This window comes from Colobus angolensis, unplaced genomic scaffold, assembly GCF_000951035.1.
Source record: "Colobus angolensis palliatus isolate OR3802 unplaced genomic scaffold, Cang.pa_1.0 Scaffold160, whole genome shotgun sequence".
Taxonomy (NCBI): domain Eukaryota; kingdom Metazoa; phylum Chordata; class Mammalia; order Primates; family Cercopithecidae; genus Colobus; species Colobus angolensis.
Window position 1 is genome coordinate 8,437,209 of NW_012114711.1, and position 27,043 is coordinate 8,464,251.

General features: G+C 43.0%; 1 protein-coding gene and 1 long non-coding RNA gene across 5 annotated transcripts in view; one reads left to right on the forward strand and one right to left on the reverse strand.

Moving 5' to 3' along the window:
* The first annotated feature begins 1,484 nt into the window (after positions 1-1,484).
* ARL8B (ADP-ribosylation factor-like 8B) overlaps positions 1,485-27,043 on the forward strand; it is a 55,460-nt gene continuing 29,901 nt past the window's right edge. For all 4 annotated transcript variants that reach the window (XM_011937257.1, XM_011937254.1, XM_011937256.1 and 1 more), the window contains exon 1: positions 1,485-2,093. In XM_011937257.1, coding sequence (XP_011792647.1) covers positions 1,971-2,093 — 123 coding nt within the window. In that variant the 5' untranslated portion in view covers positions 1,485-1,970. The remainder of the gene's footprint in view (positions 2,094-27,043) is intronic.
* Positions 11,605-21,347, reverse strand: LOC105508386. Its single transcript, XR_001001259.1, has 2 exons — positions 19,307-21,347; positions 11,605-11,683 (listed from the first exon to the last, which is right to left on the reverse strand). It is a non-coding gene; the product is annotated as an uncharacterized LOC105508386 (long non-coding RNA).

Here is a 27,043-nt window from a genome sequence, read left to right on the forward strand (position 1 = left end):
ACTCTGTGACAATTAGATACCAAATTATAAACAGGACCTAAGGCCATACTAGGCAAGGGTTAAATGACTAACTGCAAAGTTTTTCTTTTTCTCTACCAGCTAAACCATCAATGGCCTGGAAATAAACACAATTAAAACAGTTACAACTCTCTTCCAGATGCAGGCTAACTGATCTGTTCCACAAGTCTAACTGTGGCTTTGATTAGACAAGAGACTGACTTCTGTAACTTTCTCCTGTTAAGAGACAGCTTACTATGCATCCATGCATTGGTTCTGGCTGGCTTTTTGTTTTGTTTTTTTTTTGGTTGTTTTTTTTGAGATGGAGTCTTGCTCTGTCACCCAGGATGGCATGCAGGGGCATGATCTCGGTCACTGCAACCTCTGCCTCCCGGATTCAAGCGATTCTCCTGCCTCAGTCTCCGGCATAGCTGGGATTACAGGCACATGCCACCACGCCTGGCTAATTTTTGTATTTTTAGTAGAGACAGGGTTTCACCATGTTGGTCAGGCTGGTCTTGAACTCCTGACCTGAGGTAACCTGCCCGCCTTGGCCTCCCAATGTGTTGGGATTACAGGCATGAGCCACTGCACCTGGCCTGGGCTAATTTTTTGTATCTTTAGTAGAGACGGGGTTTCACCATGTTGGCCAGGCTGGTCTCAAATTCCTGACCTCGTGATCCACCCGCCTCAGCCTCCCAAAGTGTTGGGATTACAGGCTGTGAGCCACCACGCCCAGCTCAGTTCTGGCTGGTTTTACAGAGGCCAAGCACTTGAATGCCTTTCTGGTCCCTAATTCACTTTCTGATGTGGAGGGCCTGATTATAATACATTTACTTTATTTATTTGTTAATTTTTTTTTGAGACAGGGTCTCACTCTATCACCCAGGCTGAAGTGCAGTGGCATGATCTCGGCTCACTGCAAACTTCACCTTCTGGGTTTACACAATTCTCCCACCTCAGCTTCCCAAGCAGCTGAGACTACAGGTGCATGCCACCACGTTCGGCTAATTTTGTTTTTTTAGTAGAGATGGGGCTTCACCAGGTTGGTCAGGCTGGTCTCAAACTCCTGACCTCAGGTGATCGGCCCGTCTTGGCCTCCCAAAGTGCTGGGGTTACAGGCATGAGCCACCACACCCTGCCTGATTATAATACATTTAAATGTTAAGTCGCCACCCTTAAATGAACAAAGTCATATGAACCATACAGATTTGTTCACTATGTGTGTGTTAGGACCACCACCTTCATACATATTAATAGCTCCTTCCATAAGTGAAATATGTTTACTTGGCCAACCCTTCAATATAAATTCTTGTTGCACCCTTTCCTCTCTCAAAGTGCTTACTTTTTTTTTTTTTAGCCTGAGGCTGCACTTCCTGCCTACAGGTTATAATCCCCTTCTTAAGAAATAAAGCTCTCCTTTCTAAATTTATAAACTGTGTGATTTTTAAGTTAACACTATCTTTTGCTACTACCAAAAATGTAGGACAGGAAGTTTTATTCCAAGCTAACTCTTCCAGAGTCTTGAAGTCTTCCTGCAGAGTAGATTGTTGATGAACGATTATAGAAAAAAAAAGAATGAATGAATTAACGAATGAATAAGTGGATGAATGACGAAAGAACCAACAGTGAATGAATGGAGAGAAAGCCTCAAGGGGGCCCGCGGGTACGCTGTGCTGCGGGGCATGCCCACCAGGTGGCGCTGCCAGCGGCGGGGGTGCCTGGTCAGACGGGCCGCGCCGCTCTTGCCGTGGGTGCAGACGGCGGCGCCGGGACGGGCGTGGGGGGTAGGGCGAGTCATATGACCCGCTTAGCTTCCTGGCTCTGGCCGCTGCTGCCCGCCGGTGTCCGCCCGTGTCGCGCCGGGACACCGAGGAGCGGTTGGGGGGTCTGGGCGGAGGCCCGCTCGTGTGGAAGTCGTCGACGCCGCCGCTCGTCCGTCGTCCCGTCCGTCCTCGATCTCGGCCGCCATCATGCTGGCGCTCATCTCCCGCCTGCTGGACTGGTTCCGTTCGCTCTTTTGGAAGGAGGAGATGGAGCTGACGCTCGTGGGGCTGCAGTACTCGGGCAAGACCACCTTCGTCAATGTCATCGCGGTGAGTGCCCGCCCACGCTCTTGCCCGGGGCTCCGCAGCCCGGAGTCCGGCCCGACGCCTCTAGAAGGCCTGAGTTGGGGCTCCCCTCGGCGCGATGGGACTGATGGCGGGGGGCGTGCGAAGCTGGGCCTGTCAACCTCCCGAGGGCCAGAATTTGGAATTTCCCGCGTGTTGGCGGCGCGGGGAGTAGCACTGAGATCGGCAGCGGAAGGGTTAAGGCTGTGTAGACATTTTCCAAGGGCTGTGTCCTCAACGCCGCGGGGGCTCGGAAAGAGTTAAATTGGGCTCGTCATATTTTTTAAAGCACTTGGGGATTGGGGTTTCCATTGGGTTTGCTCAGTAGGGGCAGCCAAAGAGTTAAGTCCAGTCTGTCACTTTCCCAAAGGGTGGGATTTGGCAAATCCGTCAGCTCTATGAGAAAGCGTAAGCATTAAGATCCTCTCTTAAGTTGCCACTTTGGGCTAATAGCCCCATTGTGAAAGCGGGAGACCAGTGTGGGCGCCTTCCTGAATTTTGTGGGCAGCTCGCCCCATCTAATTCAGTTACTTGTTTTCACCCGTCACCCAGGCGCGGAGACCAAGCTGATGGCTGATCTCCAGCTAGCCCACAATACATAGTATTTATGAAGCTAAGAGTTAATTGTTTTAAGCGAGTAGATAAGATGGATCTGCAGTCAGCATAAAGTTAATTACCCTGCGAAAGCGGGGTTGGTCTTTTTCAATGGTGTTTCTCACTTGAAGAGAAAAGAAGGTACTGGACAGGTACATAGCTTAGCAGGCGCAGGGAATGGGTGGAAGGAAAATTGCACGGAGGACTTACATAGAATGTGGTGTTTATTCAGCAATGATTGAGTAGAAAGATGATTATTTCGTTTTGCTTGTTTGGTTGGTTGGGAAAGAAATAGGAGCGAAAGATTTCTCCTCGATCTTTATTTAGAGCCCAAGAGTTGCTGTGACTCAGTTTTAGCTGGTAGTGGCTTGTACACGCCAGGGGAGTTTTAGAACTGTTCTGAAGAGAGATGGCAGCAGTTCTTTCACCTTTTCAATGACTGTTGAAATCCTGAAGACTAGCTGTCCGACTGGTTAGGTTACACAAGAATGATTCAAACACAGCTTTCATGTTTGAGAAAATAGGTAACTTGTGATTCTTAGTCCTTGCAGTAATAAAGCAACAGGAGTGAGTAAGTCTTGGAGAAAAAGAGATTAGCACAAACCCCACCGTCCTTTGAAGAATGGTTTGTGTAAGGAAGCTTTACCTGCTTGTTGTTCGGCTCCTTTTCTAATATTATTATTATTACTTTTTTTTTTTTTTTTTGAGACGGAGTTTCGCATTGTCCCCCAGGCTGGAGTGCAGTGGCGAGATCTCAGCTCACTGCAACCTCCACCTCCCAGGTTCAGGCGATTTTCCTGCCTTCACCTCCTGAGTAGCTGGGATTACAGACGTCCTCCACCACGGCCGGCTAATTACTTTTAGTAGAGACGGGTTTTGCTGTGTTGCTCAGGCTGGTCTCAAACTCCTGACCTCATGTGATCCGCCCAACTTGAACTCTTAAATTGCTGGGATTACAGGCGTGAGCCACCATGCCTGGCCACCTATTGTAATATTATGATTTTTTGAGCTTCCACAGGAATAGAAGAGTGGAATGTGTATCTAATACCACTAATTTTTTTTCTGGTAGAGATAAGATCTTCCTATGTTGCCCAGGCCAGCCTTGAACTCCTGGGCTCAATCGAGCCTCCTGCCTTGGCCTCCTAAAGTGCTGGGATTACAGGCATGAGCCACTGTTCCTGGCCTAATACCACTAAAATTAATGAGGAAAAATGAACTTCAGATTACATATTTATGTTAGAATTTTTTTCTTTTCCTTTTTTTTTTGAAGACAGGATCTTCGCCCAGACTGGAGTGCAGTGGTGCAGTCGTAGCTCACTGCAGCCTCCAACTCCTGGCTCGTGTGATCCTCCCTGCCTCAGCCTCCCAAGTAGCTGGGACTACAGGCACGTGCCACTACTGTGGCTGGCTATTTATTTATTTATTAATTTTTTTTTTTAGAGATGGGCTCTTGCTATGTTGCCAGGGCTGGTCTTGAACTCCTGGCCTCAAGCAGTCTTCTTGCCTTGGCCTTCCAGCGTACTGGGATTATAGGCTTGAACCATCACATCCGGCTAGAACTTTTATATAATATGGAAAAGATGAGGCATAAGCTTGAGTGAAGTTGAGCTCAGTTAACTAAATTTTCTCATATCCCCTTGAGCTGAGAATTGGAGTCATCTTGTAAATCTTGTTCTTTTGACAACATTGAATTAATGTATCATGTAGATAGGTGTATTAATACAGCCAGTTGTATTTGTTGCAGTTAGGTCGTTATGCATGGGAATTCTGAAAAGTTGAGCAAATCTTTGAGAAACTTCTTGCTGATATTCATGCTTCTGTTTTCAGTAGACAGTGTAGCTTAATGAGAATGACCTTTGAAGTCAGACAACCCTGGATTTGAAATCTGGCTCTGCCACTTAGCAGCCTTATATCCTCTTTGAGTCCTTACTTTCCCATCTATTAAATGGAGGTAATGATATGTTTCTTACAGAGTTACTCTAGGGATTAAATGACATGAAAAATGTTAAGTGGCTAGCACTCATATTGGCCCACAGAAGGGGATAGGTAAATGGTAACTGTTGTTATTATTTGTAATTGGGTGTACTCATTGAATGCAGATACTGAGAAGGGGCTCAGGTAGTATCATTTTCTACTTTGTTTTTTTTTTTGAGACGGAGTCTCACTCTGTCACCCAGGCTGGAGTGCTGTGGCCGGATCTCAGCTCACTGCAAGCTCCGCCTCCCGGGTTCACGCCATTCTCCTGCCTCAGCCTCCCGGGTAGCTGGGACTACAGGCGCCACCACCTCGCCCGGCTAGTTTTTTGTAGTTTTTAGTAGAGACGGGGTTTCACCGTGTTAGCCAGGATGGTCTCGATCTCCTGACCTCGTGATCTGCCCGTCTCGGCCTCCCAAAGTGCTGGGATTACAGGCTTGAGCCACCGCGCCCGGCCCATTTTCTACTTTGAATCACTATCTATCCAGATGTGGGCTGCAGTAGTGGATTTATGGATTGTGGAAAGTGATCGCATCATGTGTTCCCCCCGCCCCCCCATTAGATTATTATGCTTAACAACAACAAAACTAATGCAAAGCTGTTGAAGTCAGAGTGAACCAGTGGCTCCACTATTATCTTTTTTTTTTTTTGAGATGGAGTCCTGCTCTGTTGCCCAGGCTGGAGTGCAGTGGCGTGATCTTGGCTGACTGCAACCTCTGCCTCCTGGGTTTACGCCATTCTCCTGCCTCAGCTTCCCGAGTAGCTGGGACTACAGGCGCCAGCCACCTCGCCCGGCTAGCTTTTTGTATTTTTTAGTAGAGACGGGGTTTCACCGTGTTAGCCACCATGGTCTCGAACTCCTGACCTCGTGATCCGACCGTCTCGGCCTCCCAAAGTGCTGGGATTACAGGCTTGAGCCACCGCGCCCGGCCAAATTTCATACTTTTTAACCTCAAGGTTCTAACCTAACCCCTGATTCTTATAGAATATATTGAGGATGTAGTGATTAAAATCCAAGTTAGTGATTAAAGATGATTTTACAGATTTTTAGGTAGAAACAATGTGTCCAAAATAGTAAGCTTAGCCTTTTGAGAAGTCAGCTGCACTTTTTGTATTGTATATAAAATGTTTACTTTATAGAATCAGAAATACAGATGTGTTGAGTACTACGTGTCACTCTAGAAAGTTGACCATTTATTCATTCAAATTTAAGAAGCAACTTCTCAGGTATGAAAAGCTTCAGCTGAAGCCAGTTTTCTTTTTTGTAAAAATCAACATTTTGTAAACAAATTAAAATGTCACTACATGTGCCTTAAACATTAAGGAAGATTTAATAGATGTCATTTAACTTACTCAAAAGGTTCATGAAGCTGAATTACTATTATATGTTGGGTTTGGTTTAAGTCTAAAAGATAATGCTGCTTAGTTACAGAATGCTCAGACTTAAAATGCTTTTCCTTAGGATTTTAAAACTGAAATGATACCTCATTTAATCCAATTTTATGTAGGTACACTTGGTATATATAGTGTTCTCTTTTGTTTTGGACGTTATAAAAAAGTAACAACCTAGTCTTTAATTTTCTGATTAGTGTCAGGGAATTAAGTATTTTCCATTGCTAACTGTTCTGGCAGTTATTGCACAATAAGTCATGTGCCTACATGTGTAATGTATGTTGAGTAATCGTTATTTTTAACTGGGGCTCTTAGATATGTTATAGTTATTAAAAAAATAGGATTTACCAAAATAATATAGGATAAATCTTATGGACATTATGTATTTTTTAAATGGAAGTATAAAAATCTGTTTACACATTTGCACATTGTTGATATCTGAGGTTAATCCAAGGAAAAGTTTATTACTGCTGAGAATTAGGAAAAGAAGATATTTGGGAAGACTGTAGAAATATGAACCTAGAATCATTTTTAAAAGAGTGTGTAGAAACCTTAATTAAGTAGTCTAATTTAACCCTCAGTTTTTAGATGTGGCTAGCAGATCCAGTGAGGTTAAGTGGAATTCCTAAGGCAACAAAGCTAATTAGTAGCAGAGATAGAATTAGAATCCGGGACCAGTGTACTTTCTACTTTTCCCACCTCTTTAGATCCAGCTGAGGTTAGAACCATAGAACTGTGAATTGGGAGATCTTAATCCATTAAACATCTTTTTTGTATTTAATCTAATTTAAAAAATCAGCTGCACTTTTTGTATTGTATATAAAATGTTTGCTTTATAGAATCAGAAATACAGACGTAATGAGTACTATGTGTCACTCTAGAAAGTAGAGAGAGTTTTAAATCCAGGCATCTTAAGCATATTGAGTAACATTTGAGGACTGTATATTTATCTATGAACGTGAATTAGGAGAAGGAATGATAATCTGTGGAAAGTAAGAGTGGAATATTATGTTTGGATATTTAAATAACTGGCTCGCAGACATTATTGAGTTGTTGAAGTACCTTTAATATCTTTAAAAAGCAGAGGGCCGGGCACAGTGACTCATGCCTGTAATCCCAGCACTTTAGGAGGCCGAGGCGGGCGGATCATGAGGTCAGGAGTTTGAGACCTGCCTGACCAACATGGTGAAACCCCGTCTCTACTAAAAATGCAAAAATTAGCTTGGCATTACTCAGGAGGCTGAGGCAAGAGAATCGCTTGAACCTGGGAGGCGGAGGTTGCGTTGAGCCGAATTTGGGCGATTGCACTCCAGCCTGGGCCACAGAGTGAAAATCCGTCTCAAAAAAAGAAAAAAGAAAACAAAAGCAGAAATAATTTTGTATTTGATTGTATTGCTTATTATTTAATTTCTTGGGAGGTAAGGATGGCAAAAACCATTTTTAAAGAAAATGGGCTGTGGTTCAAGTCTAAATGTTTTACACATCTGAAACTTACTGGAGACGCTAGTCTTCCAATAAGGTGGTCTTCAAGTATAGATTCCGAGTTGTGGAAAATGAGGCATGTTACAAAGGAACATCTCTACCTTCCATAAAGTACTCTACCCTTCATCCCTTCTCCAATTATTTGTTTTTCCTTGCAGACCAAGAATCTTGAAAGCCAAATGTTCTCATTAAGAAGCTGTTAGAGTGCAATAATGCATTCTAAACGACTGTCTTAGATATTTCATAAGTTAATGGATTTTTTTAAGTTTTTCAAAGATATAGTAAGTAGATGGTTACTGAACTGGATACAAAATACATTGAACCTATAAAATAGTTACTCAAATATTATTAAAAAATTTTTTTCTGAAAATTTTGTGTTACCAAAACAATACAGGCTCATTAGTGGAGATAAGAATAGTGTAAAGTAGAAGAAGCCACTCATTTCTACCATCCAAGATTAACTGCTATAAACATTAAAAGCATTTCGTTTTTGTCTTTTTTTTTCTTTTTTTTTTTTTGAGACGGAGTCTCGCTCTGTCACCCAGGCTGGAGTGCTGTGGCCGGATCTCAGCTCACTGCAAGCTCCGCCTCCCGGGTTCACGCCATTCTCCTGCCTCAGCCTCCCGGGTAGCTGGGACTACAGGCGCCGCCACCTCGCCCGGCTGGTGTTTTGTAGTTTTTAGTAGAGACGGAGTTTCACCGTGTTAGCCAGGATGGTCTCGATCTCCTGACCTCGTGATCCGCCCGTCTCGGCCTCCCAAAGTGCTGGGATTACAGGCTTGAGCCACCGCGCCCGGCCTCGTTTTTGTCTTTTTAATATGTCTATCCAGATGTCTTTTAAAAAGTTCTGAGATAATATTACTTATAATGCTTTATATTCTGGTTTAATTGTTACAGTGTATGCATTTTTCTATCTAAAACATTTTCATGTTTTCATAGTTTATTCCATTGTGGTATGTCTTGTGGATATACCATATTTGGTAATTCCCTCATTGGACATTTGAGTGATTTCCTATGTTTTCCTGTTGTACTCAATTTGATCTACATTTCCTGAGGATGCATTCCAGAGTTGGTATTTTTGGGTCAAAAATGCATATTATGTCATATGGCCAAATTGCTTTCCAGAAAGCGTATACTCCCACTGAGAAGGTCTAAACAGTTTTTTTTTTTAGACAGAGTCTCGCTCTTGTTGCCCAGGCTGGAGTGCAGTGGCATGGTCTTGGCACACTGCAACCTCCACCTCCTGGGTTCAAGCGATTCTCCTGCCTCAGCTTCCCGAGTAGCTGGGATTACAGGCTTTTGCCACCTCACCTAGCTAATTCTGAACAGATTTCATGTATAAAGTTGGACTTTGGTTAAGCACTTTGTCCTCTGGTATTTTTTAGGACATACATAGTTTTGTTGATGAAGTAAAGCAGTATTTTAAAATTATCCTATTAGATACTGCTCTGTTTGTGTTTAATTCATTTTAAGAAGTTCCTTTTTGTATTTCAGCAACTGCCAAGACTAATAACTATAGAGAACATAATTGTTTCTGAGACAAGTTCTTTCTCTGTTGCCCATGCTGGAGTGTAGTGGCATGATCATGGCTTATTGCAGCCTCTACCTCCTGGGCTCTGGCTCAAGACATCCTCCCACCTTAGCCTCCCAAGTAGTAGGGACCACAGGCATATGTCACTATGCCTGGCTAATTTTTTTAAAAAAGATTTTTGCTGCTGGGTGTGGTGGCTCACGCCTATAATCTCAGCATTTAGGGAGTCAGAAGCAGGAGATTACTTGAGGCCAGGAGTTGAAGACCAGCCTGGGCAACATAGTGAGGCCACATTCTCCACATTGTCTCTCTCTCTTTTTTTTTTTTTTTCAGACGGATTCTTGCTCTGTCACCCAGGCTGTAGTATAGTGGCATGATCTTGGCTCACTGTGACCTCTGCCTCCTGGGTTCAAGTGATTCTCCTGCCTCAGCCTCCCAAGTAGCTAGGACTACAGGCACGTGCCACCACACCCAGCTAGTTTTTGCATTTTCAGTAGAGACAGGGTTTCACCATGTTGGCAAGGCTGGCCTTGAACTCCTGAGCTCAGGAGATTCTCCTGCCTCAGCCTCCCAAAGTGCTGAGATTACAGGCAGGAGCCACCACGCTTGCCCCTGAGAACATAGTTCTTTTTTGTTGACCTTCCCAGGGAAGCCATGTAAATATAAATATAGCTTATCCCCTTTAGTTATCATGCTACTATTTTGTTTCAAAAGTATTGGTAAATTGCATATTCCATAACCCTGATATGTTTCAGTATAATCCTTACCTAATCTTGGACCTATTATAGTGGGATGCTGCTTGCTTGTGTTTTTTCTTTTTTTTTTTGGGGGGGGGATGGGGGTGAGGGGATGGAATCTTGCTCTGTTGCCCAGGCTGAAGGGCAGTGGCATGATCTCAGCTGACTGTAACTTCTGCCTTCTGGGTTCAGGTGATTCTCCTGTCTCAGCCTCTCCCCAGTAGCTGGGATTACAGGCGTGCGCCACCACGCCTGGCTGATCTTTTGTATTTTTAGTAGAGATGGGGTTTCGCTGTGTTGGCCAGGCGAGTCTCAAACTTCTGACCTCAAGTGATCTGCCCGCCTCGGCCCAGGCATGAGCCACCATACCCAGCCTATGAACCTATATTCTTACTTCAGTATGCAAAATGTAGCATAATGTTAAGAATGAGGTTGCTTAAAATCTAGGTTAGACACGTTGCCTGCCTTTTCTTCACTCTTTTTTTTTTTGAGACAGGGTCTGTCACTCTGTCATCCACGGTGGGAATGTAGTGGCACGGGGGTTCAAGTGATTCTCCTGCCTCAGCCTCCCGAGTAGCTAGGACTACAAGTACCCACCACTACACCCAGCTAATTTTTGTATTTTTAGTAGAGACGAGGTTTCACCATGTGGGCCAGGCTGGTCTCAAACTCCTGTGATCCGCCCGCCTCAGCCTCCCAAGGTGCTGGGATTATAGGTGTGAGCCTCCATGCCTGGCCACTGTTTTCTTGAAAGCTCATTTTGTCCAGAGAATGTTTTAATGCCAATACATGGGCTTCATCATTTGTAAATCGTTCTTATCAGAGGAAAATCTAGGAAAAGAAGGGAAACCTACATTTCTCACCTTCATAATTTAGGTATTTCGTTTCTAGCTTTTGGCTTTCTTATTTCTATCTTATTTTTTTGAGACAGAGTCTTACTCTGTCACCCAGGCTGGAGTGCAGTGGCGCGAACTCTGCTCACTACAACCTCTGCCTCCCGAGTTCAAGCAATTCTCCTGCCTCAGCCTCCTGAGTAGCTGGGATTAAGGCACGTGCCATCATGCCTAGATAATTTTTGTATTTTTAGTACAGATGCGGGGGGGTTTCACCATGTTGGCCACACTGGTCTTGAATTCCTGACCTCAGGTGATCCACCCACGTCGGCCTCCCAAAGTGCTGGGATTACAGGCGTGAGCCACTGCGCCCGGCCTATCCGTTTCTTGAAAATATTAGATTGATGTTACAGGTTTTCATTAACCCTTAGATGAATATTTTGTTTACTGCCATTATTTTTTACTCTTAAGTGACTGAAATGTTGAACTTTGGTTTTTGTAATTTTTTTCAGAGTTCTAGTAATTTCAGAAATGAAATGATTTGACTAGTTTTAACCTTTGAATTTTTCTGTCATCCTTTCCTTTTTTTGAGACAGGGTCTCACCGTGTCGCCCAGGCTGGAGTAAAATGCCATAATCATGGCTCACTGCTGCCTCAACCTCTTGGGTACCAGCAGTCCTCTGCCTCAGCTTCCTGAGTAGCTGGGGCTACAGGTGTGTGCCATCATGCCCAGCTAATTAAAAAAAATTTTTTTTTTTGTAGAGATGGAATCTTGCTGTGTTGCCTAGGCTGATCTTGAACTCCTGGGCTCAAGCTTTCCTCCTTCCTTGGCCTCCTAGTGTTGGGAGTACAGGCATGAGCCACTGTGCCTAAGTGCTACCATCCTTTCTGTAGTAGATACTGTCCTAAGTTAGGATTGATCATATTCCCTATCATCATTATTATTATTATTATTTTTGAGACAGAGTCTTACTCTGTCTCCCAGGCTGGAGTGCAGTGACATGATCTCGGCTCACTGCAACCTCTGCCTCCCTGGTTCAAGCGATTCTTCTGCCTCATCCTGCCAAGTAGCTGGGACTACAGGCTCCCCCCACCAAGTCTGGCTAATTTTTTTGTATTTTTAGTAGAGATGGGGTTTTACTATGTTTAGTAGAGATGGGGTTTCACTATGTTTTAGTAGAGATGGGGTTTCACAGGCTGGTCTTGAACTCCTTACCTTAGGTGATCCACCTGCCTCGGCCTCCCAAATTTCTGGGATTACAGGCATGAGCCGCTGCATCCGGCCCCTCTCATTATTTTTAACCATCAGAAATTATCTTGTTCTCTTGTTTCTAATATTCTTTGTCTCTTTTCACAGAGGCAAGGCTTTTATCATATTTTACAACGCTATAAGCCAGTGCTAAGAACAGTCCCTGCCAGATGACAAGCTCTTTAAATACTGAATAAATGAATGAATGAATAATAACAGCGAAGTGTATCTACTCTATGCATGCTTAAACTGTGTGCAAGGCATTGTGATAGATAACTTATAAATGTACTAGACAAGGTCATTTATGGTAGGGTATGTGCCATGTATAGGATAGGAATATTAAGTGCCTTAAGATTGATGCAAAGTGCTTTTGGAATTCTCCCCTGACCCCACCCCATTAAGACAGTGGAGGAGTTTTCTTTAATAAGGCTGTTTGCTAAGTTTTGATTGGACAGTGGTAGGAGTGGCTTTTGAGCTGGGTTGTAAGAGTAGAGGAATTTCATTTATTCAACAGATATGTCAAGCAGTGTTTCGGGCAGCATGATTATAATGGGGAGCAAAGCAGACGATGTTCTTGCCCTTTTGGAATTTCCGGTATCATGTGGGGAAAAAAAGACATTCAAGCAGAAACAGCAAAGGCACAGCTGAGGGAAAGAAATTTTTTTTGTTGGATTAGGCATAACCTTAGTGAAGGAGGAAGAAACAAAGACTGGAAAAGTAGATTCAGTCAGCTCCCACAGGGCCTTGACTGAGTATGACATTAGGCATGGAGAGCCACTGAAAGTTTTTATTCAGAGGAATGAGATAAGACCTGTGTTTCCAAAGGATTAATTTAGCAGCAAGGAAATTGGTTACAAGGTTATTACAGAGGTCTGGTTGAGAGACATTGAGGGAGGCAGCTGGGGAGGAGGGGAAAGGTACACATTATTATGGAAGTAGGATGAGTACAAATTAGCAATTAAGTCAGATGTACAGGACAAAGGGGAATTTGCAAAGACCCTTTTAAGGATTTGATTGAATGGTGGGGAATATGGTTGTGCCATCAGCAAATAGCACTTATAGGGTGGAGAAGAAAGAGTGGGTTTAGAAGAAAAAGGGATGATTTGAGTATAAATTATATTATAGGCTGGGCATGGTGGCTCATGTCAGTAACCCCAGCACTTTGGGAGGCTGAGAAGGGTGTGGATCGTTTGAACCCAGGAGTTCAAGGCCCACTTGGGCAACGTAGTGAAACTCTGGTCTCTACAAAAAATAAAAAAATAAAAAAATTAGCTGGATGTGCTGCTGTGTGCCTGTGGTCCTTGCTACTGGGGAGGCTGAGATAGTAAGGGGATGGCTTGAGTCCAGGAGGCTGCAGTGAGCCATGATGGTGCCACTGTATTCCAGCCTGGGTGACAGAGTGAGACAGGTCTCCCCTGCACTGCATACCACCCCCCACCCCCCTGGAAAAAAAAGTATTAAATAATTATGATATAAAGGGATTGCTGGTTGGAAATGACAGGCTATGAATGCTATATTGAAGTTCAGTGGCACAAAAACTGAGAATATTTCATCCAACTCCTAATTTTGTCTTCAGGAGTAGTAAGAGATACAGGAAGTAGTTGAGATCCGTTCCTAGTTTCTCTTCAAAAAAGTGAGTTGTGGGATCTTTTATTTCTACTGATTGCTGTCACTTACTGTACCCTGCTGATTACTCATTTTGCCAATGTTTTGGACACAAGGACTAGGCAGAATGTTCTCCACTCCTCAGAATTGCTGTTGGGCTATCTTGATTTATTTGTAGTACTTATGTACGTTAATCTGTGGCCAGAATGCAGGCTGCCCAGAAGAGGTCTTTAATAGCTGGGATGAAGGCTGTATATTCAGAGTGGCTCAGATTCATTTGCAGGCTGGGAAGCCTTTGCTATCTAATTCAAAGAATAAGTTTTCTGTTTCTGGAAAGTGCCTGGCTTAGGTTTGTAAAGTGACTTTCCACTGAAGAGAAAATTTTCTAGGTGTAATTTGTGTGCTCTAAACCTAAAGGATATTTGATTTCTTGAGATTTAAGTTGGGATTTTTCTTTTGTGCCAGGTAAACATGTAGATTGTGTTAGAGTATCGTTTTTCTTCTACTCAGATTACATTACTGATCATTTTACTGTGTGGTTGAAAAGACAAAGTGTGATCCTTGGTCCTCATAGCCCAGTTAGGTTCTTTGATACCTGCTTAGATACTCACAGCAGTCTAATAATGGATTTATAGCGCTCACAGATAGCAGTTCATTTTGGAACATGTGGACATTACCATAAAACAAGTTAGGAAATGGCTGTTCCACCTTCATATGTCATTCTTTTTGTTGAGATGGAGTCTCGCTGTGTCTCCCAGGCAAGAGTGCAGTGGTGCGATCTCAGCTCACTGCAGCCTCCGCCTCCCAGGTTCATGTGATCTTGTGCCTTCACCTCCCAGAGTAGCTGGGACTGCTGACATGCACCACCACGCCTGACTAACCTTTGTATTTTTGGTAGAGACAGGGTTTTGCTATGTTGGCCAGCTGGTCTCGAACTCTTGACCTCAGGTGATCTGCCCACCTCAGCCTCCCAAAGTGTTGGGTTTACAGCCATGAGCCACCGCGCCTGGCCTACTGTGTTGTTCTTTAGGCTAGTTAACATAGAGTTAGTTCCTAGACATCCTATTTTATGTAATCATCCTTTCCTCCCATTTCCAATACAAAGAGCATTCAGTAAAAATTATTTCATTTAATTAATGAAACACACTTGATCTTTCTTTTTTTTTTTTTTTTGAGACGGAGTCTCGCTCTGTTGCCCAGGCTGGAGTGCAGTGCTGCAGTCTTGGCTCACTGTAGCCTCTGCCTTCTGGGTTCAAGTAATTCTTTGCCTCAGCCTCCCTAAGTGCTGAGATTGCAGGCGTGAGCCACTGTGCCTGTTTCACTTAATTATTACTATTATTATTATTTTTTTCGAGACGAGGTTTCACTGGGTCACCCAGGCTGGAGTGCAGTGGTGCAGTCACAGCTCACTGCAGCCTCCACCTCCCAGGTTCAAACGATTCTCCTGCCTCAGCCTCCCAAGTAGCTGAAATTACAAGTGCATGCCACCAAGCTCAGCTAATTTTTGCATTTTTAGTAGAGACAGGGTTTCACCATATTAGCCAGGCTGGTCTCAAACTCCTGACCTTGTGATCCGCCCACCTCAGCCTCCTAAAGTGCTAGGATTACAGACGTGAGCCACAGCGCCCGGCCTATTATTATTATTATTTTGAGATGGGGTCTTGCTCTGTCGCCCAGGCTAGAGTGCAGTGGCGTGATCTTGGCTCACTGCATCCTCTACCTCCCAGGTTCAGGCGATTCTCCTGTCTCAGCCTCTGGATTAGCTGGGATTACAGGCACATACTGCCCCGCGTGGCTAATTTTTTTGTAGTTTAGTAGAGACAGGGTTTCACCGTGTTGCCCAGGCTTGTCTCGAACTCCTGAGCTCAGGCAGTCCCACCCGCCTTGGCTTCCCAAAGTGCTGGGATTACAGGCGTGAGCCATCACATCTGGCCTATTATTATTATTATTATATATATATTTTTGAGATGGGGTCTTGTTCTGTTGCACAGGCTGGAGTGCCGTGGCATGATCTTGGCTCACTGAGACCTCTGCCTCCTGGGTTCAAGTGAACTTGATTATTTTATACAATGTTTTCACTTAAGGCATTATATTATTCTTTAGACCCCCTTGTTTTAAGTAGAGATTTATTGATTTATATAAGATAAAGTGACACAGTTAATTGTCATTTGGGTCTGAAATTCAATTCCAATTCAGCCTGAAGTGGCCTATTCCATAAAATAGATGAGTTATGAGGAATCTGGGTTCCATTTTTACAAATCCTTTAGGATCTTGCTTTGACTCCTGATCTCATTCTTCCGCCTCCTGTAACTGAAATTAGTTTGGAAATTGGGCATGACCTTGTGGTGTTCCATGTGCATTTTTTTTTTTTTTTTTGCTTTCTTTGGCTCTTTGTGCCAGATGTTTTAAGTCTGCTGTACTGGCTGTTTAGTACTACCCTATGTTATCTTTCCTAGGAACATTTATAAATTGTAGTATTTATTCTGGCAGGGTTTGGAAAGAGGATTTAAATTAGCTAGTGAAAATTACAGCAGAATGGCTGTGGGCAGAAGGATAGAGGAAGTAGGCCTTTGAAGTAAATATTAGACTGTGGTAATGATGGAGAACGAGATGCCCAAGATACCAATTGATTTTCTTTGCCTACGGTATTTGTTTTTGTCCGTTGCTACTCCTTTCCCCCTAGGTGGCACTGTCTTACTCATCGTTCAGGTCCCAGGTCTGTATAACTTTGCTCTAACTCTTCTCCTCACAGCACTTGATCACAATTATATTTATTCGTGCAAATTATCTGTTCATTGGTCTCTACCTTCAGACTACAACCTCCGTTTCAATATTTATGGCCTTTAAATGAAGCAGTGTGCCTACTACTCTATAACTGTTGACTTAAATAGAGTAAAGCAGTATAGGGTAATGTTTAAGTATGTGGGATCAGGCAGGCCTAAATTTAAATTCTGGATATGCCAGAACTCTATGACCTCCTCAAAGCTTCAGTTTCCTCACTGGTGATTTGGGCATGAGAATAGTTGCCCCATGAGCTCATGGTGAGGTAAGATAGTCGGCACAGTGACTGGCATAGAATGAGTACTCCTTAGGTGGTAGGTTGATGTGATGTTCGGGGGTTAGGGCAGGATCATGTACTCTACTGGATGCTAGATGAAGTGGAACCCCCTCACCTTTCAGGTGAGCACTGAGTAGGAATTCAATTTCAGAAGGTAATGAAAGGTTCCTGAGTTTCAGAGTAGAAGTGTACTGGGCACAAGGGACCAGTTTTTAATTCTCTCTCTCTCTCTCTTTTTTTTTTGAGATAGAATCTCACTCTGTCACCCAGGTTGGAGTGCAGTGCTGCGATCTTGGCGCACTGCAACCTCTGCTTCCTGGGTTCAAGCAATTCTCCTGCCTCAACCTCCCAACTAGCTGGGACTACAGGCATGCACCACCGTACCTGGGTAATTTTTGTATTTTTAGTAGAGACAGGGTTTCACCATGTCAGTCAGGCTGGTCTCCAACTCCTGATCTCAAATGATCCACCCGCCTTGGCCTCTCACAAAGTGCTGGAATTACAGGTGTGAGCCACCATGCCCAGCCCTTTTTTTAATTTTTAAAAACTTTTTATTTTTTGTGGTGACAGGATCTCACTATGTTGCCCAGGCTGGTTCAAACTCCTGGCCTCAAGTGATCCTCCCACCTCAGCCTCTCAAAGTGCTAGGATTACAGGCCTGAACCACTGTGCCTCGCCTGGTTTCTGATTCTGATTCTTCTTTGTTTTAAATCTCCTTTCTTTGCTTATTATTGTGATTTTTTAATGGTTTCTGATTCTTGAAGGTTTTGTGTCATTCTGAGAGAGAAACTAAAATGACAGTTTTTTGTTGTTGTTGTTGTTGTTTTGCCATAACCCATCCTAGATGTTAGGGGCAACTTGGTGAAAAATTTGCTGGTTTATTTGGGTTTTTCTTCTGCTGATAAGTTTGGTTGTAGTTAATAGTTTTGGCTTGGTGGAAGAGATAGTGATTGCTCTAATTTTTTTTTTTTTTACCAGAGTAGAAGACTAGCAGAGCATCTATTACAACCTCTCAATTTATCATGGAGTTTGTATTTTGTTGTTCAGCAGTCTAACATTGGCTTCAAGCTTAATGACTCTCGTTCATTTGCCAGCAAATAACTGCCAAATGCCTGAGGCATTACACTAAAGTGGAAAATCACTTTTTAGGGCTTTTAAGTTTAAACTTAGGTTCAGATTCCAGTTTTGCCACTATTTAGCTATGTGTATGTGACCTTGTGACCTTGACGTCAAGTTTTCTTTTCTGTAATATGAGGCCAGAGTAAAATGAGTAATGTTGAGCCATTATCATTATTATTTTTAAATAGTGTAAGCCAATTACATATAGCCTAGCTAATAATAAGGATGCATTGTTGATGCAGTCATCACATGTGATTGAAAAACATTCTTGTCACTCCAGCTTCTTACTGCACTTACTGCACCTGCCAAACTCCCCACCCTGATGATAGTAAGTGGAATTTTAGGCAGCTGCTGAATAAATAATGATTTTACTATCTAGAAGGCACTGCAGTTTGGAACCTGAGAAGTGCACAGTGACTCAGTATTTTATGACTGTCCATCATTTTAAGAGTTGAGTTTCACTGTGAAACAATGTCGAAAGCACTGACTGGGCTAATGGAATGGCTTTACAGTGCTTAACTGTTTCTTCAGTAATACCCAGAGAGAGCTGCAGTGTGGAAGAGCCATCGAAGGAATGTATTCAGCCCATGACATTCTTGGCAGCCACACCACTGTACTGCCAGGATCACCTGAGAAGGGTGGAAACAGAGATGTCTCTACTGATATATAAGCAAACAGCTAAAAGATTCCATACACTGTAGTTTAACATGATTTTAGGGTATTATTAATAATATTTTAAAAAGTAAAGTGTTACTGAATTTTTTACAGTGGAGGGGAACACAGGACAATCCATATGATACTATTAGTTCGGGAGATGAAGTTACAAAATTGTGAGGCAGAAAAATGTTAAAAGTAGGCACTAAAGGACTAAGAACTTAAAATCTTGGCTTTAATGTATCCAGTGACAGGTGCCATGGTTTGCTTCCTTCAGAGTCTAACAGGCAAAACAGTATTTGTAAACATTTTCTTGCCCCTGCTATGCTTAGGCTAGCAGTCTTTAAAGATAGTCTTTAAAGGGAGGATTGCCTATTTATCTTATGATATACCTGTGGAACAGAATTTTAGGGGCTTCATTTATCTTCCAGGTAGAAAAGAGCTGATAAGGGGTTGTGGAGATGTTGTCACCTGGCATTATATGCTATAATCCTTGGTCACATTTATAAGTTTTTTTACTCTAATACAAAGGATCTGATTGTCATTAAGAGCCTTGCAGACAAGTGTTTCTGGGTAACTTCTCAGTAACATCTTTGACATTTGTTTAGTTGCAGACCTAAATGGCCACTGATGGACGCTGCAGTTTCAGTAAGCAGTGAAGTTTATTTCCCTGGAAGTAGAATGATGCAAACCCAGAATATTGTAGAGTGGTTGTCATCAGCTGTATTTCTTCATGGCCCAGAAAAACTCCTATGTAATTTCCCTTAGAGAAATGGAGCTGAACGGGAAGCAGAAGTAATTAATGGATGATATTGGACCTGGGAATTCTAAATGATTCAGTTCAATTCCTGCAGGGTGTCCTGTCTGAAAGAAATAAGGGTGGTATGCAGTGTAAGGCTTGCAGGGCTCCTAGGTCTTTCTGTTATATTCTTTCAGAGCTAGCAATGGTCAGGATAGCTTCTCACTACACAGGATGTGATTCGTTTTTGTTCCTCACTTTGGGGAGCATGTGTGGCAGTGTTTGAAAATAATGCTCTCCTGTTGGTTCATAGGGAACAAAGCCTTGTAATATGGTTTGGCTGTGTCCTCACCCAAATCTCATCTTGAATTATGGCTCCCATAATTCCCACATGTTGTGGGAGGGGCCCGGTGGGAGAGAGCTGAATCATGGGGATGATTTTCCCCATACTGTTTTTGAGGTAGTGAATAAGTCTCACAAGATCTGATGGTTTCGTGGTAAGGGGAAACCCCTTTCGCTTGGCTCTCATTTCTCTCTGGCCCATCACCATTAAGAAGCCCCTTTACTCTTTCTTCATCTTGTGCCATGATTGTGAGGCCTTCCCAGCCATGTGGAACTGTGAGTCCATTAAACCTCTTTCCTTTATAAATTACCAGTCTCGGGTATGTCTTTATTAGCAGCATGAGAATAGACTAATACACCTTCTTGGTTTTTTTTTTTTTTTTTTGGCAAAATTTCAACACATTAGTCTTTAATTCTCTAGTGAATGTTGGAGCAGGTTTCCAGATTGCTTAAAACTGAACTAGGGGTATAGTCCATAGGGAAAATATGCCCTGAGGGACCGTATGTGTGCAGCCGTATGTGTGGAGCTGTGATTTGTTGTAATCTGAAAATTCTAGGCTGTAATAATGGTTCATAGGGCTCAAAGAAACCATGACGGGTTACCACCAATAACATTCTGGTGGGATGTTGGTTCATGCCTGTGAGAAACACACATTTACCCATCCAAACCCAAAGACTGAACTCGGAGACATGAAGAACAGCGGAAGCGAGACTTTTAATGGCAGTCTTGCAAGATCTGGTGTCTGGTAGGCGGTCACACCGGGGACAGTTACAACATTTAATTTATTTCCTAGCATGCAAGTCCCTCCCCCTGTTCCTCACTGGTTGAGTACTGTGGGGTTACAGTCTTCCTGGACATTGCCTAAAGTTTTATTATCCCCCTTATAAGGTTATACCCTGGTCCCTTTCCCCACTTCAGTTTTGATTTCCCAATAATGAAACTTTCTCCTGTTTTAGGGGCTGACCCCTCCCCTGCATTCTGTTCGCTTATCATGACCTTCTAGGTGCATGAGCTGTGCGGTTTGTTATATCCACAGGCTGACTTCCAGTACTTAGATTTATTATGCCTTGAAAATGGACTACTTAAAATGTTTTCTCACAGATTTCCTTCTTTTCCTTCCTTTTCTATTTACTTCCTTTGGTCTCATTTTCATTTAAACCGTTGTGGTCCTCAAACTGCTTTAGAAGGCGTTTACTTTCTTCCTTATATGAGAGTGAGTTTATTTTGGTTTCCAATAGTAGCAGGTTATTTTGCTGGTAACTTATTGGCATTTGTTTATTAATAGCTGTTTTAATTAATCTCTGTGCTAGTCCCCTCACACACAAGATAATACTACATCCCACTGCTAAGACTCCTTCTACAATTATGTGAGATGTAAGGATTGAAGCCACCATGCCTTTCCGTTTTCCAAACTGATCTTTTAGCCAATCTGTAAATGGGTTATTCATTCTAGCATTTTCTGCCTGTTCGTTGGCTAGAGTTGTCAGTCCTTGTAAAGCTTTTGTGATGGTCCCATCTGGGGCAGTATTGTTGGAAATGACAGTATAACGTTTCCCACCCAGCATAACACATACACCCCCTTTTTGTGGTATTATGTCTAGTGCAAGCCTGTTTATCCAGGCCATTTGGCTGGTGGCGTCTAACCGGCTAGCCACCCCTTTGAGGGCATCCTGAGTATAATTGATGAATCCCTGTTGACTATAATAGATGTAGTTAATTCAGTTCACATTGTTATTAATAGTTGACCACAGAAGAGTGCTGACTGAAACCCAGCAACTGTTTGGTTTTGGGCCTTAAATTTATTCGGCACCCCCGTAGCGACTGCTATTGAGTCAACACATATATTGGGATTAAAAGAGTTTGTCATATCTCTCTGCTCTCAGTGGCCATGTGTGTTTTCGGGTATCTTATGGAATGCCAGGGAGAAGGGAATGGCCAATTGGACCAAAGCACAAGTCCTGGTCCAGTTAGATGGTAACAAGTTGTGGAGGTTCCTTTTCCCACAATGCCATCAGAGGTTAGCCTGGGGTATATGGAGAGCTGAGTGATTGCCATTGCCTGACTTACCAGTGATATTTAGGATGTGGGTACAAATTGAGAGTTTTCCCATGCCTTATTGAACTCTGCCCCTGCCTAGAGAGGCAAGAGGAGTGGTTCATATTCCCTGGAGAGAATGAGGGGATTGCTTTGGGATCTGACCTCTGCAGTGTGGGAAAGAGCAGGGACAGACTCTTACAAGCCTTATTTCCCCATGCATCCTTGTCCTGGTATTGAGCTAGCATGCAATCCATTTCTTCAGGATCGGTATCTCATCCTAGGGGAAATGGAACCACCTGTGCCTGAGGTCCTCACGCAGCACATGCATAGCAGTCACTCTTGTTGAGGGCTTGTACCGAAAATTTGATCCGTTTGACCCAGGCATTTACATCCCTGTACCCTGTCTCAATTTCTAAGATTTGCCTTAAATCCTTTACTTCAATTTATTTTTACCCTTTTAGGGTTATCATTTGGCAGACTAAAGTGTTTATTAGAGTCTGGAGTTGGAGTAGTTCCAGGCAAATGGGAGGTTGAATTTTTGATTAGTTTGAGAACAAATCACCCTACGGGGTCTTTCTCTGTGATGTCTGCCCCTAACATATATACCTGAGACGCTACTTTTGGTTCTTGGCCTAGAACGGCTAGATTGCTAATGGCGATGAGTATAGGATTGCATTCTAAATTTTGGCAGTCATTTGGCAAGGAGCCGTTGGACAGATGTAGTTTATTCTTTAAGTGTCTTCAACTTGGTGTTACCCACCCCGTGTTTGCTGTCCAACCCTGAATTGGGTGGTTCACCATACATCATCCCAGCTGGGGCGTGGTAATGCCCTACTGTAACCTGTATCTGGTTCAGGGCAAAGATATTTATTCACTTGCGAGAGCTATCTCTGATTTTCAAAATTCCCACAAGGTGAGACCTGGCCGGCATCAAATCTTATAATCTGGGGTGCTACCATCTTGGTTACATAGATTACAAACCTGATTGGGTAGGGAGGAATCCCCTGCCAGTTTCCATTTTGACCTGCTCTTTGTGTAGTAGGCCATCTCAGCTATATTAATTTCCAGAAATGGGGCCAGCCCATGTTTTCTTTTTAGATTTTTCTCAGAGTTAACTTAAAGGGTTCCTCCGGTGACCTGTGCACTTTCCACTGGTCTTTTTCCCTCCCTTCCGAGGTCTCTTTTACCAGTCCTTTGACTTGAGTACAGTGAGTCCACCCCCGTTCAGCTGTTTGCACGGCCGTCTCAGTGGTTAGGAGCACTTCTTCATAGGGACCTTCTCAGCTTGAGTGGAGCCTGTCTTCTTTCCAAGTCTTACTCAGCACCAAGTCACCAGGGTGGAAGTGGTGAACTGTGAACTCAAGAGGCAGAGTTTGAGTCGGAAGTCCTTTTAGCCTAAGGGATGACAGGGTAGAGGATATGACCAGTATATAATTTCTTAAGAAATGATCCTTGTTTTCCAAAGTAGGAAGATCTGTAGCTCTGCCCAAATATGGGAGCCCATATAATAACCTGTAGGGGGACAATCCCAGGTCTTTTCTTGGGGCTGTCCTAATTCTGAGGAGTGCTGTTGGGAGACATTTCGTTCAAGGCATTTTGGTTTCTAATATTAGTTTGGTGATAATGCTTTTTGAGAGTTTGATTCATTCTTTCTACCTTTCCAGAGGAAGGGGGATACCAAGGAGTGTGATAATCCCATCTAATTTGTAAACCTTCCATAATTCCCCTTAACACCCTTGAGGTAAAGTGGCTCCCATTGTCTGAATTAATATTTTCCACTAGGCCAAATCTAGGTACATTCTGTTCTAATTTTATTTTGACTACATTCCCAGCAGTGGCTGTTGGGAGTGGAAAGACTTCCACCTAGCCAGAAAGGTGATCTATGATCACCAGTAAATACTTTTAGTTTTCCTACTTTGGGCATTTCTGTGAAATTTACTTGAATGCTTTGAAATGATCTTAGTCCGGGAGGTCTTCCTCCTGTGGCCTGTTTTCTAATCACCTTTTTGTGTATCCTTTGACAAGTTACACAGCTTCCATGTACTTGTTTATCGAAAGTACAACTCCCTATACACTCATAATTCTTATGTATTGTATTAAACAGAGCCTGGGGTCCCCCATGACTCTCTTTGTATAATATAGACATTAGTTCTCTCATCAGGGGTTTACTTATTTTTCTCCCATCAGGAAGTACCCATTTCCCATTTTCAGTTTGTGTGACCCCTATCCTAATTCTTTCTTCTCCTCTCTGGTAAACTGGGGCCTTAATACTACCTTAGGGATGTCTGGGATCAGGCTAAATAGTCTAATTTCTTCAGGGAGGCTTTCATAGCAGCTTTATCTGTAAGCCCGTTTCCTACGGCTTCTATGGTGTTACCTTTCTGATGACCATTTATGTTAACTGTGGCAACCTCTGCTGGAAGCCGGAGGCTTTCTAAAACCTGTTTAACCAGTTCCCCGTGTGCCAATTCTTTCCCCCTACTATTTATTAGGCCCTGCGCTGTCCAGGTTTTTCCAAAAGTGTGTACCACCTCACAGGCATATTTAGAATTAGTAAATATAGTACTTTCTTGGCCTTTAAGGAGCTTTAGAGCCTGGTTAAAAGCATATAATTCACAGGTTTGGGCCAACCAACCATTAGGTAATCCACCTTTCTCAGATAAGGAGTGTTTATTTCCATCAGTGACAGCATAACCATTATGTCTCTTGCCATCTATCACTCGGGAAGACCCATCCATGAACAGCCTTATCCCATCATGTTGTGGAGCTTCCCTAAGGACAGGTTTAGCTTTGGTTTGATATTCAGTGATATCTAAGCAGTTATGATCTGATGACTCTTTGTTATCCTCTCCTTTGTACAAGAAACTGGCTGGATTCAGGCAAGTATTTGTTGTTATGACCAAATCTTTTTTTTTCTAGTAGTATGGCTTCATATTTTAGAATCCGAGAATCCAGTAACCATCTTTTTGATTTAATGTATTCCTGACCTGGCTTACTATTAGGGCCCCACCAAAGGATAGCTTTCGACTCTCCTCTACCAGCAGGGCTGTGGCAGCTACTGCTTGCATACATTTGGGCCACCCCCAAGAGAGACAGGATCAAGAAGCTTGGAGACAAAAGCAACATATTGCCTCTTCCCTCCCCAGGTTTGAGTGAGCACCGCTAGGGGCATGCCCTGGTCTACTGTTAGAAACAGATGGAATGATTTCTCTAAAGATGGGAGGACTAGGGCCAGGGCTGTAATGAGGGCCTGCTTTAGCTCTTTCACTGCCTGAATTTCTTCTGGAGACCATTGCAAGGAATCAGGTTTCTCCTCAGGTTAAGATACAGAATCTTTGTCTTTTGAGCCTATGAGTTAATCCATAACCTACAGTAGCCAGTTAAACCTAAAAATTTTCAGAGTTCTCTCTTTGTCTTGGGAAAAGGTAGATCCTCTATTCCTGATATTCTCTCTGGGTTTATTCTCCTCTTTCCTTCACTAATCAGGCGTCCTAAATATTTAACTTCTTTTTCTACAGAATGCAATTTGTTTTTAGAGACTTGTAATCCCCTGTCTCCTAGGAAATTATTATATTCTGTAGTGATTATTATAGTGATTTCTGATACCTTGGCCCTCCTCTCCCCAGAAATTAAAAGATCATTTACATATTTTAACAACTGGGTTCCCCTGGAAGGTTGGAATTCCTCCAGGACTTTTTCTAAGACTTGACCAAATAAGTTTGGGGCTTCCTTGAAGCCTTCTTGCAGCACAATACAGTGGTATTGTTGTTTTCTCCCAGTTATAGGATTTTCCCGTTCAAAGGCAAAGAGGTCCCTACTCCTAAGGTCTAGGGGACATGCCCAGAATGCATCTTTTAGATCCACCACACTGAACCACTTATGTTCATAGGGCATCTTACGAAGGAGGGTGTAGGTACCACAGGGTGGCAGGTCTGGACAATTTGATTTATAGTCCTTAGATTTTGCACCAATCTGTACGACCCATGAGGCTTTTTGATTGGGAGAATTGGAGTATTGTATGGTGACATGCAGGGTTCTGATAGTCCATCTTTAATTAATCCCTCTATTACTGGTTGGAGCCTTTTTCTCTCTTCAGTAGAAATGGGATATTGTTTTCTGCAAACTACTTCTCCTGGTTGTTTTAGTTCAATCTGTAAGGGTGTGATTTTTAACCCTCCCCTGTTGCCTTTTTCTAACTGACACATGGGGATAATTTTGTCTTGCTTCCTCCTCTGTTAGGAGGCCCATTATTACTTTTATTTGTCCTGCCTGTATTCCTAATTCTAAACCCAATCTCACAGTCAGGTCTCTACCCAGGAAGTTAGTTCCTACTTTGGGAACATATAAGAGTGACCCCTCAATTTGCTCTGGTCCCAGTCTGATTAACATTTTCTTGAATGCTGGAACCTGAGATCTCTCCCCTTTAATCCCTGATACTGTCAATTTTTCCTTAGTTCTGTACCCCTTGGTTGGTGAATTAGGGAGGAGCAGGCCGCCCTAGTATCAATCAAAAGTGTCCCTTCTTTTTCCTCAGGTCCCACCTTCAAATTTATCAAGGGTTCCTAGTGGGACCTACTCAGAAGGAACCCCTGACCCCACTAGTCTTCATTAATGGTCATGAGGGGGATTACCTTTTCTTCTTTTTTTTTTTTTTTAATTTATACTTTAAGTTCTAGGGTACATGTGCACAACATACAGGTTTGTTACATAGGTATATATGTGCCATGTTGGTGTCAGCATTAACTCGTCATTTACATTAGGTATATCTCCTAATGCTATCCCTCCCCTAACCCCACGACAGGCCCCGATGTTCCCCACCCTGTGTCCAGGTGTTCTCATTGTTCAGTTCCCACCTATGAGTGAGAACACGCGGTGTTTAGTTTTCTGTCCTTGCGATAGTTTGCTCAGAATGATGGTTTCCAGCTTCATCCACGTCCCTACAAAGGACATGAACTCATCCTTTTTTATGGCTGCATAGTATCCCATGGTGTGTATGTGCCACATTTTCTTAATCCAGCCTATCACTGATGGACATTTGGATTGGTGCCAAGTCTTTGCTGTTGTGTTCTTTTTTCTATTCAGGACATTCTCTCTTAAAATGCCTTGGCTTTCCACACTTGTAACATCCACTTATAGTCTTAGGAATTTTTTTCTGTGTTTCCCTTCTTTCTCTGTGTCAGAATGTATCATTCCCTTCTCTCCTTCGAGGGGGATTTTGATTTAACGTTTTTCTGACTACCTATTCCACAGTGGAAACCATGATTTTTGCCTTTTGTTTCTGCTTCTCTTCCTCTCTCCTTACAGAGACCTTCTGAGTTTCCCTGAATAATTCCTTAATCAGTTTTTTATTTTATCCATCAATCTTGTCTAATTTTTTTGTAATGTCAGGCCAGCTCTGTGTTACAAAGTTAACCTTCAAAAGGCCTTGCCCTACCGGTTTCTCCAGATCTGATTTTCTCACGTGATTTTTGAGCCTCTGCAGGAATGCGGAGGGAGTTTTCTCTTTTTCTTGTTGAATCTCAAGTGCCTTTGAGACATTTTGTGTCCTAGGAGTGGACTCTCTGATCCCTTTAATTATTCTCTGAGGT